The sequence below is a fragment of the Neophocaena asiaeorientalis genome, unplaced genomic scaffold, assembly GCF_003031525.2.
Source record: "Neophocaena asiaeorientalis asiaeorientalis breed wild unplaced genomic scaffold, Neophocaena_asiaeorientalis_V1.1 scaffold134, whole genome shotgun sequence".
Lineage (NCBI taxonomy): Eukaryota > Metazoa > Chordata > Mammalia > Artiodactyla > Phocoenidae > Neophocaena > Neophocaena asiaeorientalis.
In genome coordinates, this window is record NW_020185339.1 from 2,179,081 (window position 1) to 2,195,847 (window position 16,767).

The 16,767-nt window shown below is 36.4% G+C and overlaps 1 protein-coding gene across 3 annotated transcripts in view; it reads right to left on the reverse strand.

The window, feature by feature from the left end:
- The window catches only part of TMTC2 (transmembrane O-mannosyltransferase targeting cadherins 2), a 769,790-nt gene that overhangs the window by 570,824 nt on the left and 182,199 nt on the right, over positions 1–16,767 (reverse strand). For all 3 annotated transcript variants that reach the window (XM_024737154.1, XM_024737155.1, XM_024737153.1), the window contains exon 3: positions 477–1,305. In XM_024737154.1, coding sequence (XP_024592922.1) covers positions 477–1,305 — 829 coding nt within the window. The remainder of the gene's footprint in view (positions 1–476; positions 1,306–16,767) is intronic.

The following is a 16,767-nucleotide window of genomic DNA, read 5'->3' on the forward strand; positions in this document are numbered from 1 at the left end:
CAAGGTTCAGAGGTGGCCTTACCTCCAAATCTTTTAAAGGTATCAGTGTAAGCCTTGTGGTATTTCCTCAGGCAGTGCTTGGAAAACAGAAGAGCTAAACTATACTTATGTGGGATAACCTGACTTTCATTGCATGATGAAAAGAGATGATGTCCGTGCCAGTATTTTAGAATGTGGAAACCAGGCCTTTTTCTAAATTCTTACGATAGTCAGTATTTTTACACAATAGGAGCTCTAATTCCTCTGGACAAGTATAGTCAGAAACATAGGAAAACACTTCCCTATTCCAAATATGGAATGCTGGATGTTTCTAAGATAATGGTACTGCTCCCTGGCTTAAAAAAAAACAAAAATTATAAGTATTGAGTAAAAGAACCTCTTCTTCCTTAATACTGTGTGTTTTAAGGCAAGAAGCAAAGATATAAAAAGGCAGAAAAAGTAAACCGTCCAGGCAAAAGTATAAAATAAAATATTACCTTTAGCTGGGTTTACTTTTATCCCTGACCTATACAGCATTTCCTCATTCTGCCAGTCTCCGTTCCTGATCGCCGTCTTGAGTCCATAGAAAACAATTAACGTAGCTGTAGCATAAAAAATCAAGCTCTTGAGAAACCGCTTTTGGACTTTGACATAAAGGGCTCTCGCACCCACTGTAATGAGGAGGCAGAAGCCCATACTAGGAATATACAGTACTCGCTCTGCAATTACAAAGCCAACATAGAAAAACAGGTTCGTGGCAGGAACGAAGGGTATTATTAACAAAGATAAAGACAAAACAACAATGTTCTCTGTAGAAGGAAGCCGTGTTCTCTGTGATACATTATTTTTAATGCCATTTTCTACTTTGGATGGAAAGCTGGGCTTAATCTCTGAGTTCCGGTACTCCACCTCTGAATGGCAGCTATGTCCATTTGCATTCTGCTTGCCATTTGTTACAAATTTCCCGTTGCATTCTCTTTCTACGCTTGGGCTCTTCAAACCATAGTAGGCAAGGAGGAGGAGTCCAGTATAGAAGGCCACAGTGTGTAGGTTTCTCCAATCACAAATTGTTTTGAGCAGAGGAATGGCATCCATTGACCAATCAAAACTGAGGGTATCTGGGCAGAGCAACAGCCAAAGGTTCTTGGTTGGCAAGTAGAAGAAGGTGAGTGTGCGAGCCAGGAGGCTATCCGAATCAGCAGCTGGGTTGTCAGAGTTGGAAAAGCTTGGTGGTTTGTTTCCCATCCAGTATAAACGGGCACCCAAAAGGGAAGTTCCCCAGAAAGTTAACAAACTAATGCTGAGAAAAAGAGACAAGTTCTTCCTCTGAAACCAAAAGAGAGGGGGAAAAAAATTAAGATCATCATCAAGACAACATAGGAATACAACACTTAGAGATGAGAAATACTTTAAATGGACAACTAAAATCAGAGCATTAGGTTTGAAATACGTGACTTCCTTTCCATCTCCTTTAAACATGCTTACAGATATTGTAAGCTTAAAAAAAATGGACTACGGAATTCTACTCTGCATATAACTTTTGATGAGTATCTTTTCTTCTTGTTCCTCTCTAAATACCAATAACCAAATCTTCAATTTCTTGACCTCTATAAAACGGGTTGAATACACTTCCCTCTCGAAACTGGTGTCAGGTCAAAATAAGACTACAAAGTGGAAGTACTTAGCACTGTATATGGGATATAGTAGACATCTAATAAATGTCTTCTTTCATTTTATAGTTTAGATTCTGGGGAAAACAAAGAGCAGACATGCCAAAAAATATGGAGTATGACAGGATTCTGCATGCCTCAATCGCATTTAGCTACAGTCTTTTCAAAAGCTCACTTTATGCCACCTTGCTTTTACAAAAGACCTAAATTAGTACTTATTTTCATTAACAACAACAAACATGCAAAGAGGATTTTCACTTTTACAAAAAAGGTGAAAAGTGAAAATAGGTTCAGCATTTGTTTTTGCAGGGAGCCATCTACAGAGGCAGTGCGTACCCCAGTGAGTGGCACCACCAAGCTCCTTCCCCAGGAGCTGTACTCAGCATCAAACTGCCATCGCTTTAAACTGTTTCTGTGAGCATTTGCACTTTATCTTGATTTATCTGGTACATCCAGTTAGCAAGACGTGCCCTCAGGTAATAGCTTATTTGCTTTAAGCCATTTCGGCTTGCAAAAGGTTTCACAGGAACAATCTACTTTCGGATAGTAAAAACTATGGTATGTCTATGCCAGTCCCCATTTAATTGTCTTGAATCTCCTTGCAGAATTTATAAACTGGGTTTTCATCTGCTACCCTGTGCTCTCAGTGACATCAGTGACAATAAACATCTAATAAGACTCCTCGTGAATCCTAAAATTTTCATGTCGATAACTTTTTAAAAATAAAATGACTTTAATAATGGACTTATTTCAAGAGAAAGACAGCAAATTGTGAGAGGAAGGCCAAAGGGCATCCCTGTTAATGAGAAATTTCTGGCAAACTCTTTCAACCTGAATAAGAATTTAGTGACCTCAAATAATTTAAGTCCTGAAGAAGCAGTGGGGAAGGGGGAAGGATGGACACCATATCCCAACTTTAATGATCCACTGCTAATGTGATCTCTTACTGCACACATTCTGGCACTATATAAAACTATCTTCCTCAAAGACATTCAGAAATGTGCTTGGAACCATGCAAAGAATATGCCAAATATTTAGTTTAAAAAACAATCTATAAAAGGCAACAAAAGCAAAAATAAACAAGTGGGACTACATCAAACCAAAAAGCTTCTGCACAGCAAAGGAAACCATCAAACAAAATAAAAAGGCCACCTACCGAATGGAAGATAATACTTGCAGGTCATGTGTCTGGTAAGGGGTTAATATACAAAATATATAAAGAACTCATACAACTTAATAGAAAAAAACAACAATCTGTTTAAAAAATGGACAGCAGATTTGAACAGACATTTTTCCAGGGAAGATATACAGATGACCAATAGGTATAGGAAAAGGTACGCAACATCACTAATCTTCAGGGAAATGCAAATCAAAACCACAATGAGGTATCACCTCACACCTGTTAGAATGGCTATCGTCAACAAGACAAGAAATAGCAAGTGTTGGCAAGGAAGTGACGAAAAAGGAACACTTTTGCACTATTGGTGGGAATGTAAAGTGGTGCAGCCACTACGGAAAACATTTTTGAGGCTCTTCAAAGAATTAAAAATAGAACTACCATATGATTCAGTAATTCCATTTCTGGGTATTTATCCAAAGAAAACTAAATCACTATCTTGAAAAGATACCTGCACACCCATGATCACTGTTCACTGCAGCATTATTTACAACAGCCAAGACACAGAAACAACCCAAATGTCCATCAATGGATGAATGGATAAAGAAAATGTGGGACGTATATACAATGGAATATTATTCAACCATAAAAAAGAAAAGCCTGCCAATTGCAACAACACAGATAGACCCTGAAGGCATTACGCTAAGTGAAATAAATCAGACAGAGAAGGGCAAATACTGTATGATCTCACTTATAGGTGGAATATTAAAAAAAAAAAAGCAAAACACTGAGCTCATAGATTAAAGAAAACAGATTGGTGGTTGCCAGAGGCAGGTGTTGGGGGGATGGGCAAAATGGTTGAAGGGATAAAGGTGGTCAAAAGGTAAAAACGTCCAGTTATAAGATAAATAAGTCGTGGGGACGTAATGTATAGCACGGTGACTATAGTTAACAACACTGTATTGCAAATTTGAAAGTTGCTAAGAGAATAGACCTTAAATGTTGTTGTCACAAGAAAAAAAACAGAAATGTTTGTGTCTGTGGCGATGGATGTTAACTAAACTTACTGTGGTATTCATTTTGCAATATATACATGTATCAAATCATCATGTAGTATACCTAAAGCTAATACAATGTTAAATGTCAATTATACCCACCCAGAAAAGAAAAAAACCTTAGTCCACAAAACAATATATTTTGAGCATGTACAAGTTCTATTAAAACAGTGTCTGCATTAAACTGTCACTGGCCTCTCCTCCTCTGACTCTCCCTTGTTCACCCCAACTCTAATTGCTGGAAGCCACAGAACTCATCATGGATCATCTGCTCCATCTCTACTCTGAACTGAATAATCTCAGCAAGGATCATGATTTTAAAATTTATTAGTAAATACTAAGGACACCACCTTAACTTTCCTTCATCTCCATGGTCATTTATCCAATTGCCTGTTGGGCACACTCATAGCCACCGTAGGTACCTCAGACTCGGGATGCCCAAAATAGAAATTGTTCGTTAATATCGTATCACAGTAACACTAAATTCACAGAATTAACTGCCTCAGTGTTTTAAAAACATCTGTGGCAGACTTGTGCTCAAAATTAATTCACGTAATGTTATATGGAATTTTTAATGGTTGGGGGAGTAATACGTTCATTCATCACCAAACTTTCAATTGCAGGTCTGCCCTATCAAAATGCAATGTTTGAAGACTCATTTTCATCTAAGAATAACTTTTGCAAACTATTCTTTTGCTCCCCTGAAATTCTACCTAGCAAAAGTCCTAAAATTTCTTGATTTTAGGGAAAAAAACGCATAAAACCATATGTAAAAAGTTGTAATAACTTGTTGGATCAATCACGAAACTGAGTATTCTTAGATTATGCAAGAGAAACACATCATTTGTCAAAGACAAATCAGGCCAGGTATCAAGGTATCATAAAGGAGACAGATCTTGGAAAACAATTCAACTTTGTATTTGTACCAAAAGTCCATTTTGTAACTAAGTATTAACCAAGTGTTCTAAGTGTAATTAGGGCCATTCTATTACAAAATCTTCTGGCGGGGGTAAGCAGAGAGGATGAGCAGAAGGAAGAAGGTGTTACAAAAACCAAGCTGTAATCAGGCAAGAAAAGCAAGGGAGTAAGAGAACCTTGGGGAGGGAAATTAATCAGGTTTCTTTGCTAGCGTGAAACTCCAGAAGAAGTTAGCCTAAATAATTACATAATTCTATCTGATTCCTAAATATAGAAATGCCATAAGGCAAACCTACCTTATCCATTAATTTTTATTTTTGTATTTTTTTTGCGGTTTGCGGGCCTCTCACTGCCGCGGCCTCTCCCACTGCGGAGCACAGGCTCCGGATACGCAGGCTCAGCAGCCATGGCTCACGGGCCCAGCCGCTCCGCGGCATGTGGGATCCTCCCGGACCGGGGCACGAACCTGTGTCCTCTGCATCGGCAGGCGGACTCTCAACCACTGCGCCACCAGGGAAGCCATATCCATTAATTTTTAATAAAAGCATCATTAAATTTTAATAAATTTCTATCAAAATAAAACAAGATTTAAGATATGATAAAATGATTCTAGTTTAATAATGCTAGAAGAATATTTAAGTATACTAAACTACAAAACAAAAATGTGAGTAATGAAAACTATTCAACGATAAATACTATATAAGAAGGCTAAGTGCTGAGAAAATGAGAAAAATGAAAAAGCATAAAAATAAAATACTAGCATGAAGTACTTTACATTTTAAAACATTTTCACATATAGTCTCTGATTTAAACAACTGACATAATAACTAAGATCAAGAGACATAAAGGTTGTGAAGTGAGATGCTCCATACACTCATTCTGCCATAATGGTGAAGTCTACAAGGGCTAAATAAATTATACTATTAAAGGAAAACTGAGCTAACAGGTAAAAGAAAATTGATGTTTAAATGTTTAAAGTAGAAGAGTTTCTAAAGCCTTGTGATAGGCTGATACTTTAAAAAAGTGGTAGCCAAAATTTGAAATTGCAACTTTCAAGTCTCTTTAATGCCTTCTCACAGAATTTTGTTTAAAATTATCACCTATAAAAATGGGATTCTGATAAAACCAAATCTCTCTTCTAACCTCACATTCACTATTCCTGTGGAGATGGCCTTAAAAGGTGCAAAAAAAAAGCATGAAAAGATTTTAGTTATTAATTTTAATCCTTACATTCTGATTTATGGATTAAATCAAATTAACAATTTTTTATTGAGCTACAACTAGGAGCCAAGTGACCATACAATTAGCCTAGCATTTCTGCATTGTTTTGTTCTTGGCTTGGTGCGTCAAATAGATTCAACACAGTTATTTCAAAGATAAGGCATGAGAATTCTGATGAACTGCCACCATAGACTTGAAAGCCAAAACTAGTAAAAACCACATATAGAAGATGAATTCCAAAGGCTGGGAAATTTAAACATGATCTAAGTATAACCTTTGATTGGGAGCATTAGAAAATGATTGAAATTTAATAGCAAAAGCGTAATCAGTTCATTCAACACATCATGAAGGCTGCTTTATGTGGCAGACACTCTTCTTCTATGTGCTGGATATACACCTGTAAGAAGAAATGAGAGCCCATGTGCTCTTGGAGCTTTGCGTATTCTACTCTGCCTAGAAAAATACTTTGAAAGGAGAAAAATCTTAGTTGTTTTCAATGATAGTTTTCAAACCTAAAGGACCATCAATATCAATTGTGAGCTTTTAAAAATACTGATACCCTAGTCTGACTAAAATCTCCATAGGAGATTGTAATATAGGCAAGGCTGAGAATCATCACATATTTGCACAAGTCTAATTCTTATTACTACCACTAAAAATACTGTTGGACTCTGGCTTTCATTTCACAGTCTAAGGCATATTTCCCTCATTCTAAATGAAGAAACCATAATGAAACATAAATAATGCTTTCTTTCAGTCTCTGGGACAAATTGGACTCAGCATAATAAATGAAAGTCAGGCTATAAAGGAATTGAGGTCTTTGGAATAAGTAGAATTCAGGGTTGAAACATTCAAGTCTTGTTGCAACATTCAGAAGACAGAGGGTTTGTTCTCAGAAAAAAAAAAAGTGAGACTTCTAAGTATGAACCACAAAAAGCAAATAATCCAAGAGTAAATACAGATGTGAAACTACAGACAGGAAATTCAGAGAAAAGACAACAATAAACATTTGAAAAGATGCTCAATCTCATTAATAAAATGAAAGCTGAAGTGAAAAGAATATATTTCAAATGAACCTAAGTGAAAAAACAAAAAAAAAGAATTGGATATTAAAGTCCCTGAAATTGTGTTGAAATGACAACTATCGCACATTGTGAAAAACATAAATTGTACAATTTGGGTGAAAAATTTGGAAGTGTTTAGGAAAATTAATAATTTGTATTCCCTATCATTTGGTAATCTGGATTTAGTTACTCTCTAACAAAACCTCTCAGATCTAAATACAATGTCATCTAATGCAGCAGTATTTATAAAAGCAAAAATAAGGAAATAGCTAAAAATTTCAATAGAGCAATATGAAAATAAATTATGGTATGACCATATAATCTAATCTATAAGGTAATTAAAAGGAAGACCAGGGTTTCCCTGGTGGCGCAGTGGTTGAGAGTACGCCTGCCGACGCAGGGGACACAGGTTCGTGCCCCGGTCCGGGAGGGTCCCACATGCCGCGGAGCGGCTGGGCCCGTGAGCCATGGCCGCTGAGCCTGCGCTTCCGGAGCCTGTGCTCCGCAACGGGAGAGGCCACAACAGTGAGAGGCCCGCGTAGAGCAAAAAAAAAAAAAGGAAGACCATATATATAAGCTATATATAATATATATAAAGAGATACAAATATTTATATATATGCATACATATATATCAACATGAAAAATGCTATATAGCAATTAAGACAAACCAAATCATTTTAAAGTAACATGACTAGTGAATAATCATTGTGTAAAATATTCGTATCATAAAACCATATTGGCTATTCAGGAAAAAATAGCATCTATTTTTCACAAATGCATACACATATATGTAAAGGTTTTTTGTTAGCTTGTTTTTGTTTTTTCCCAGTCTAGAAATAATTACACCAAACATGAGATGATGAAACCTCTGGGACAGGATAGGGCAGGGAGATGGACTGATGGATAAGAGACAAAGGGGGCTTCAAATTTCTGCGTAATTGCTATTTATTCACAGCCTCCCAAAATTTATTGTAAAAAACAAGGTTTGACAATTCGATGTGCCTAAACTTATATTTCTTGGGTTAAAAAAAAATTTTTTTTTAAATATGCAAATAATGTTAACAAATCTAAATTCTGGTCATAGGTACTTAAGTATCTGATGTGTTAGTTCCTATAATTTTCTATATTTAGTATTTACGGTAGCTATAATTTTATAATTGTTTCTTCATTAAAAAATACTTTTCCATGTCCGTATTCAATCTATCTACAATTATTTCGTGATCCTTACCTTAATTTTGCTAGAAAATCTCTTAATTTCACAATGCACCCTAGTTGGGATACAAAATTATGATAATATTACCCCAAAGCACTCTTTTATATCTGGGGTATAATCACTGACACATCTTTGAATCCCCAGAAGCTAATACACACTCTGACATTTGTAGGTATTCAAATAAATTATTCTTAAACTAACTCTGACCCTCAAATCAAAAGTCTGTTTATACCTATCATCTCACACATTCTGAATCTTGTTATGATAAATCCTCACTCCTAATCCCTTATGAAGCCTCATAAATTAAACAATATTGCACAACTCCAAGGCTATTTAAAAATAGCTTGTTGTCATCATATACAGAAACTTGGCCTTGTCACCTTTATATCATAACACTTTTTGCCTGTTTCAATCTTTCTCCATGAAAAGTACACACAAAAGCAATGACATATGTTCTGGAGGAACAGTTTTCTGACTACAACTTCATTTCAAAAGTAGAATTAGAAATGGGAAATTGCACCACTAAAAAAATTCTTATCAGACACAGTTTATGTCAGTTATTGAAGGGACAGGGTTCCTTCATGGTTTAATTCACTATTTACTTACAAAATGATGTAAATCTGCTTTATGAAAGTCTAATTTCTCTAAAAGTTCAAATACATTCATCTTTTTAAAAATTCTTCTTTAACATAAAAAGGGAAATCAGACCTAATCTCCATTTCATTTTAAAGAACTATACATTGCTAATCACAAAATCTTACAGGGATTTTTATGGAACTGTCAAACATAGGAAATCATAGAATGGAAATCAGCTAAGAATACAAAGTTCATGGTTGACAATTTTATCTCTATTCTTTGGGCACACTAATCGAATACAAGAATGTAGCTACAGCTTAAGCAAATAATGAGAAATTTATCATAGAACATAAAAGGCTTTCCCACACATCACCTGAAATATGAAGGCAAAGCTGATGAGAAGACCCTGCCATATTAATTAGCGGTGATGTCTAGAAGCCCTGTGGTGATTTTCTCCTATGGGGAGTCTTTGACTAAGGAAATAATACAAGAGAAAAGCAAAAATCAACTACAACAGCTCCCCTCTCTATTATTCAAGGAAAACTGCCACTCATGATGGCAACTTCAATACTGTCTTCTGCACTCACAATTTGTGAGACATAAAGGAAACTGAAAAGGATTATTTTAGACTCAGTGAAAGAAAAATGTAAACATTCTGCCTTAGAGTATTAAAACCATCATGAGACTCACTTTTTGGCAAACTAATGAAAATAAATTACTTACACATAAGGCCCATTTAATTCCAAATTAAGCCCTTGGCAATGATAGTAGAGTTGTAATAATAACGTAGATAAAAATCAGTATCTGAAAGTTATAAGAATAACTGAGAGAAAAGGCTACCCAGACATAACAAAAATCGAGCATTCCCTATTTTGTATCCACCATTCATCACTGAAGTCATAAGCTTTCACTTTATCAACAATATAGGATTTCTCCTCACTGTCCTCCTTTCTGAAATAGTTCTCACTGAAGACTCACTCCAAAACATGAATACAAAAGCAGATTTTTCTGAATATGTGACAAGAAGGAATGCATGGCTAAAAGTATAATTAGAAACTTTTTTCTAGAATATATTCATGTGATTAATCAAAGTTTTGCCGTAACCAAGTTGTCAGGTAGTTCTGTTTCCCTTCAAAGGAAAAATGGGTTTCCTTATTAATAATTACCCTCTATACAACATCAGAAACTTTTTTCCATACCAACAGAAAAGATAAAAGAATTTTAATGTTTGCTTTTTCAAAAGCTATAAAGAGGTTCAATGGGTGGGCATATCCAGTCTTTGTGAGGAAAGAATTTAAAAACTAAGGGCATTTAAAAAAAAGTATGTTGGTGAGATACTTAACACGTTAGATTATAAGGAATTTTTTTCATTTATTCAAGCTGACTCTACAATACACCATAATACTTTGTTAAGTTTGGCCATCTATCAGGAAGTATTTCACATGTCCAGAAAAATATTTAGCATCTCAATAAAATCAGTTACAGATGGAAATTCACTGATGAAAATGTACAGATTTTTTTAGACCAGATTATAACTTACCCAACAAGGTTTTCATCAAGGGAGAGTATAGTTATATAAAAATCCAGAGAGTGTTGAAGCGTATTTCATGTATCTGATATAAGGAATGACACAGGATATTTATCTGAAGTTTAAAATCAAATATATTTGGATCGATTTGGTAGTAAAAAGCCACCAGAAACAACAGGATTTTTTTTCTTATTTCAATTATAACTACAACTATTAGCCTATTTGAAATCTCATATTTCTTCATATATATGATACTAGGTAACATCGGTAAAAATGGACATTTAAAATAGTTTTTAAATGTGATGTAAAGAGAAGAAACCTAAGACAACCATCTATTCTTCTTTCATTTAAGCGTACTTGAAAACACCTCCTTAATTTTACTTAAAATTTTGTTTTATTTATTTCTTAAAAGGTGTTACCTAGTGTTCACATCTTGATTTCGAATACCATTTTCCAATAAAAGAAACCAAGGTTCCTTGGAGAAATGTACTGATTTTAGGACTGGAGCAGGAAATATACAAGATGATCCTGGAGCATCTTGTAGTGCTAGAAAGTAAGAAAGTGCTCAACACACACACACACACACACACACACACACACACGCACGTGCGCGCGCGCGCACACACACTCAGGCAGCCACCCATGGGATATGGCAAAGTGCCAAAGGGACATAGGAGCTTACTTAAAGAGCTCTCCTGGCCGAAGCCAGAACAACTTGAGCAGTAAAATAAGTAGTATTGGGTTATAACCTAAAGTATAAAATATCCATGAGTCCATACTGATAAATGATATAATAAAATGATATGAAAAAGGGGGAGCAGGAGGGAATAACTTTACAGTAGAGAAACCTGAAAAACACTATCTCAGCCAAATGATCAAGGTCAACCTGAATAGTGATAAGTCATGTTGATAACGTGCCCTTCATCCTTGATATTACATGATGCAAATGTCACTTTATCTGTGTGCTTCCTCTCAAAACCCATAAACTCAGTCTAATCATGCAAAAAACATCAAGCCAATTCTAATAGAGAACATTTTTACAAAATATCTGACTAGGAATCCTCGAAACTGTTAAGGTTATCAAAAATAAAGTTTGAGAAGCCATCACAACCAAGAGGAGCCTAAGGAGACATGACAAATAAATGTAATGTGCTATCCTAGACGGCATCCTGGAAGAGAAAAAGTGCATGAGGTAAAAATGAAGGAAATCTGAAATAACTATGAACTTTATTTAATAACAACATATCAGCATTGGTTAATTAATTGTAATGCAGATACTATACTAGTGTGAGCTGTCAATAATAGGCAAAACTGTATGTGAAATATACGGGAACTCTGTTCTACTCAAGTTTTCTGTAAGCCTAAAACTGTTCTAAAAAAGAAAGTCTATTTTAAAGAACGGTTGTTACTAGAATAAAAGCTGCTAGAAACCAAACAAAATTAAATAGATGGCCTTTGATAGATCAATATCTGAAACCTACGAGCCAAGAAATATTAATAACTGACAATCAAAACCAACATAAGTGCCTATTAACATTTTACATGTCTTCAGAATTAAAAGGATAGAACAAAATGAAGTAAATGACCATTTAATTCAGGTTAAATGACCACAGTTGTTTATATGGATTGTATGAGAGATGATATACCAATTTCAAATCCTGTTTGGGTTTTGTCTGACACTCTACAGCTTCTATAGTTTACTAGAAACCCCCAAACAAGAAGCAAATATTAAGGAAAGGACGCTTCTAAACACATAGCTAGGGTGTTTTGGTTGGCATGGTGACCCAGTCTTCCTCATTAAGCTAACACGGGGAAATCAAGCAGTTAGCAATTCCTTGTGTACCCATGGCAAGCTGCTTCCAGAGCTAACTATTAGAAACTGAAGTACCCAAAGAGTTCAATTACTGAAACTGCAAGGGGTGTGCCACAGCCCCTATCCCATTATACTAAAAGCTAGCCCCTGAATGCCAGCCTTCAGAGTAATCTTGTTTAGCTTAAAATAAGGGGTTTAACACTTCCCACCAGGCAGTGCGCTATGGTCAAATCAGGTTAGCCATGAAACAATCCAGCCTTTATGAAGAAAATATGTGAAGAAAATAGCCTTCGTGACCTAAGAAACAAAAAAAGCTTTAAACCAAAGAAGACACCTCTCTATCAAAACACTTTTGGTTCTTATTAAGTTCCTTTGCCTATACTTTAAGATGACACCTAATAGGGGGAGAAATCAAAATAAAAGAGCCCCAAATTAATTGAATTTGGAAAAGGACCTCTTTTTCTATCCATTTCTCCTCAAATGGGTAACTGCATTGCAAATGCATTTCCTGCACCAATGGATTAAACAGCAACATTCTTTTAACTCTGTGTGGCTTTAGTGAGACAAACCAGCCATTATGAGATGCGTTCCAGTCTCATTAATGAGGTAAGCATGTGAGTCCAGCATTTTGGAAACATAAAGAGACAAATTATAATGAGACTTCACTCAGTGGGGAGGCCAAGAGACATCCATCTTCTCTCAAAGAGAAAAGACAGCTATTTAATGAGTGTGGCAGTTTTCCTGTGAAGACACAAAAGACACCAATAAGAAAAGGAAAATTTTATATATATATATGTGTATATATATACACACATATATATAAAACAACATACATACCTAATAGGTAGGTGTTTGTTAATAAGCATAAATTCAATGCTTAATGTCTTTACATGGAAATAAATGTGTTCCCATTCTATAATTACATTTGTCTTCTGCTAAATATGAAGAGTAAATTCAATGTCAAAATGGATGAATGGGGCTTCCCTGGTGGCGCAGTGGTTGACAGTCCGCCTGCCGATGCAGGGGACACGGGTTCATGCCCCGGTCCGGAAAGATCCCGCATGCCGCGGAACGGCTGGGCCCGTGAGCCGTGGCCGCTGAGCCTGCGCATCTGGAGCCTGTGCTCCGCAACGGCAGAGGCCACAACAGTGAGAGGCCCGCGTACAGCAAAATAAATAAATAAAAATGTAGCCTTTTATCTATATAATTCTCATGTGGATTTTGTCTATATTCGCAAAATACCCACTGATGTATGCAATAACACTTTTTTTTTTTGATTGAGAAACTGAGGTAGAGTAATTAGAGCCTTTGAAAGAAAATGTTCACTTGGGAAAACATCCATCAATTTTTAAAATTCATCTCTCAATATCTGGTGATTACAACCATTCAGAAATTCCCAGACAACACTCTGGCACATACTTAGGCATTATAATTATTAGTCATTCAGAGCAGAATTAAACAGAACTGGAATTCTCAATAAGAACACCTGAGTAGAACATTCTGGGTTTACTAAGCAAGGAGAACTGGGGTCATCACCTCTCCTCCCCTTTATCCTTGCCTAACTGAAAACAGAATAAACAAGTGCCCATGCCAGATTTTCAAGTGATCAGAGTAGGAAGGGAAGTTATGGTTACTAGAATCTACTACAGAAAAAAAACAAAGAACAAAAAACAAAACCCTCTACTTTCAAATCTTTCTTGGGTGGACTATTTGGTTTGTTCCCTTGAATATAGGAAGAGATGTGAGGAGTAGCAAAGTAGTGATATCAGCGGTAACCTAAGGCTAGTTATTTGAAAATACCTGAAAAACAAAATTTGAGTCTAGGGATGGGTGATGTGAGAAAAGACGAAAAACATAATTTTAGTTCTCATGAAAAGAACAGTCATCTCTCAACGTCTATGCATCTTATTACTCCGAAAGTGAAGTTCTTCTGGAAAGTAAATAGTAAACCTAGATGGCAATACTTATTATAAAGAAGTGGGATATCTTTTCTAAGAGCACCAAGTAATATTTGTACCATCAAATAAGCATTTTTAAATGCGTGCTTTTATTAGCTGAAATTAATCAAAAGGGTGACCTTCGATTATACTGACTTCATGAATAATAAACTAGTTGCATGTTTCATGTTATGCAGACACAGAAATGATTCATATAGCTGCCAAGTGGCCATGAGCCAGATGTTTGAGAACACACGAAAATACTAGCAAGTTTTCAGTTCAGATTCTGTTCTGATGGCCTCTCCAAGTGTGTCTTCTTGCCAGAAGCTTAGCAACTTAGCAAAATGCAATTTTGGGAGCCCATTGGTGGTGGCTACCAATCTAAACAGATGGAATTTTTGTGTAAATATTACCTACCAAATTTCTTTTATTCCCTCTTTTATTGTGAGATTTGAAATTAAATTTTAATCATATACTAACTTTTAAAGATTATATATGTGATCTAAGGTGTTTCAGAAAGTTCACAGGTAGCTTCACAAGAAGATTTTGAAACAGAAAGGAATTTCACAACTGTGAAACCCACGTAACTATAGCAGTATTTGTCTTCCACTTGAATAAGATTTCAATACAACCCAAAAGTTTGATCTTACTTCAAATTAAAAAAAAGAATTCTGCATTTATTAAAGACCTATTTTGAGGGCCATTAAAACTCTCCCCATTAATCTTCCTTTTTAAGTACATCCAGCCTTTGTAGCTATCATTAAAGTACTAGATTTCAAGTCTGGTATTTTTTTTTATTAAGATGTAGATCTTTGATTTTTAGCAATATCAATTTTAAAAAATCCTAGAGTTAAGATTTACTGCAAAAATCTCTCAATGAGTCTTCAAAACATATTTGGATAATTCTTTCAGCCCAACACAGCTCCAATTAGCACTAATCATTGCCATGCCCTAATTATTTAAAATTAAATAAATTGAACTTACACGTGCAAACATTTTGCAATTCACCCTGCACCCACTTCTCTTTTCAAGTTAACTCATAAGATTAGACAACTTGGTTTAATAGATTATTATCATTGGATTAGATCCAAAAAGCATTCGTCTTATGGGAATTCTGTCTTGCTTTAATAGTTGTGGTTTAGTGGATGCTCCCGAACTAAATTGTCAATCATTTTGATTGGCTCCTGGCCCCAAGAACCCTGCTGGGAGACAAGCAAGAAGCTTTTTTCCAGGTGTGTGACTGGTACTCAGTAAGTGTGGACGAAGCAAAGGGCAAGTGGAAAGGACTGGTTAAAATACCTGACTGGGCTGCTCCAGCTTCCGGCGCCATACTTAACATGCCCTTGTTCAAACACGTTAGTTATCCCTGTCCCCACATAATGTGACCAGTTAGGCACCTTCAATACAGCAATGAACCAGCAACACTTAGACAAACTCATGCAACCCATGCCACGGGCAAATCGAACATTAATAAAACCCACAGTGTATAGTAACACTGTGCTATAACTTTTGGTAGCCAGAAAATAATAAAAATTACAGGATATGCTTGAGTCTTTATTTAGCCTCTGTGACTCAAGCATTCCCTTTTAAGGAGCATCAGGAAATTCCATTCTCGAATAGGTTCCGTAACAACTCCTAAACTAAACACCCCAGATATTTTACAATGAGGATCATATTTCTCAATAAATCCATTTTTCTTCTATTCTGGACCATCAAATCAACCCACATTATCTTGTTCCTTCAATAATCTAAACAAATGCAGGTCATCCAAATGATACGCTAACGTGAGTACAAATTAAGTTCCATTCTATTTTTCCATGAGAGACCAGATATTCTGAGGAAAGAAAGAATTGTGTGTAACTGCCTAATGAATTCAAACACCTGTGAAGTCATTTTATCCCTCCCAGATGAGGCCCCAGAATCTAGTGGAGAGAGCAGTGCCTAGAAAACAACATTCTATTTTGTCATTATATTTCACTGTGAAACGCGGGGCGAAATCATTTATTAGTAGGAGTAACACTAATTATGAAGGTTTAGTAAACATTTTACAGAATGTTTTTACATATATTATCTCCAGGGATTCTTTCTAAAACCTTGTTTGTAAACTTTGTGAGTTTGTATTTTACGAAATGGTAGGTGGGGGATTCCCTGGTGGCGCAGTGGTTAAGAATCCGCCTGTCAATGCAGGGGACACGGGTTCGAGCCCTGGTCCAGGAAGATCCCACATGCCGCGGTGCAACTAATCCCGTGGGCCACAACTACCGAGCCTGCGCTTTGGAGCCCACGTGCCACAACTCCTGAAGCCTTGTGCTCCACAAGAGAAGCCATCGCAATGAGAAGCCCGCGCACCACAACGAAGAGTAGCCCCCCACTCGCCACAACTACAGAAAGTCCGCGCACAGCAACAATGACCCAACGCAGCCAAAAATAAATAAAAACACAATAATAATAAAAATTAAAAAAAAAAAAGGGTAGGTGGAACTCAGACTAAATGGGTTTGTCAGAATCCCAGAGCTAATGGGTAGAAGAACTAGGACTCAAGGTTATGTCCTTTAGGGCTTCCCTGGTGGAGCAGTGGTTGAGAGTACGCCTGCTGATGCAGGGCACACAGGTTCGTGCCCCGGTCCGGGAAGATCCCACATGCCGCGGAGCGGCTGGGCCCGTGAGCCATGGC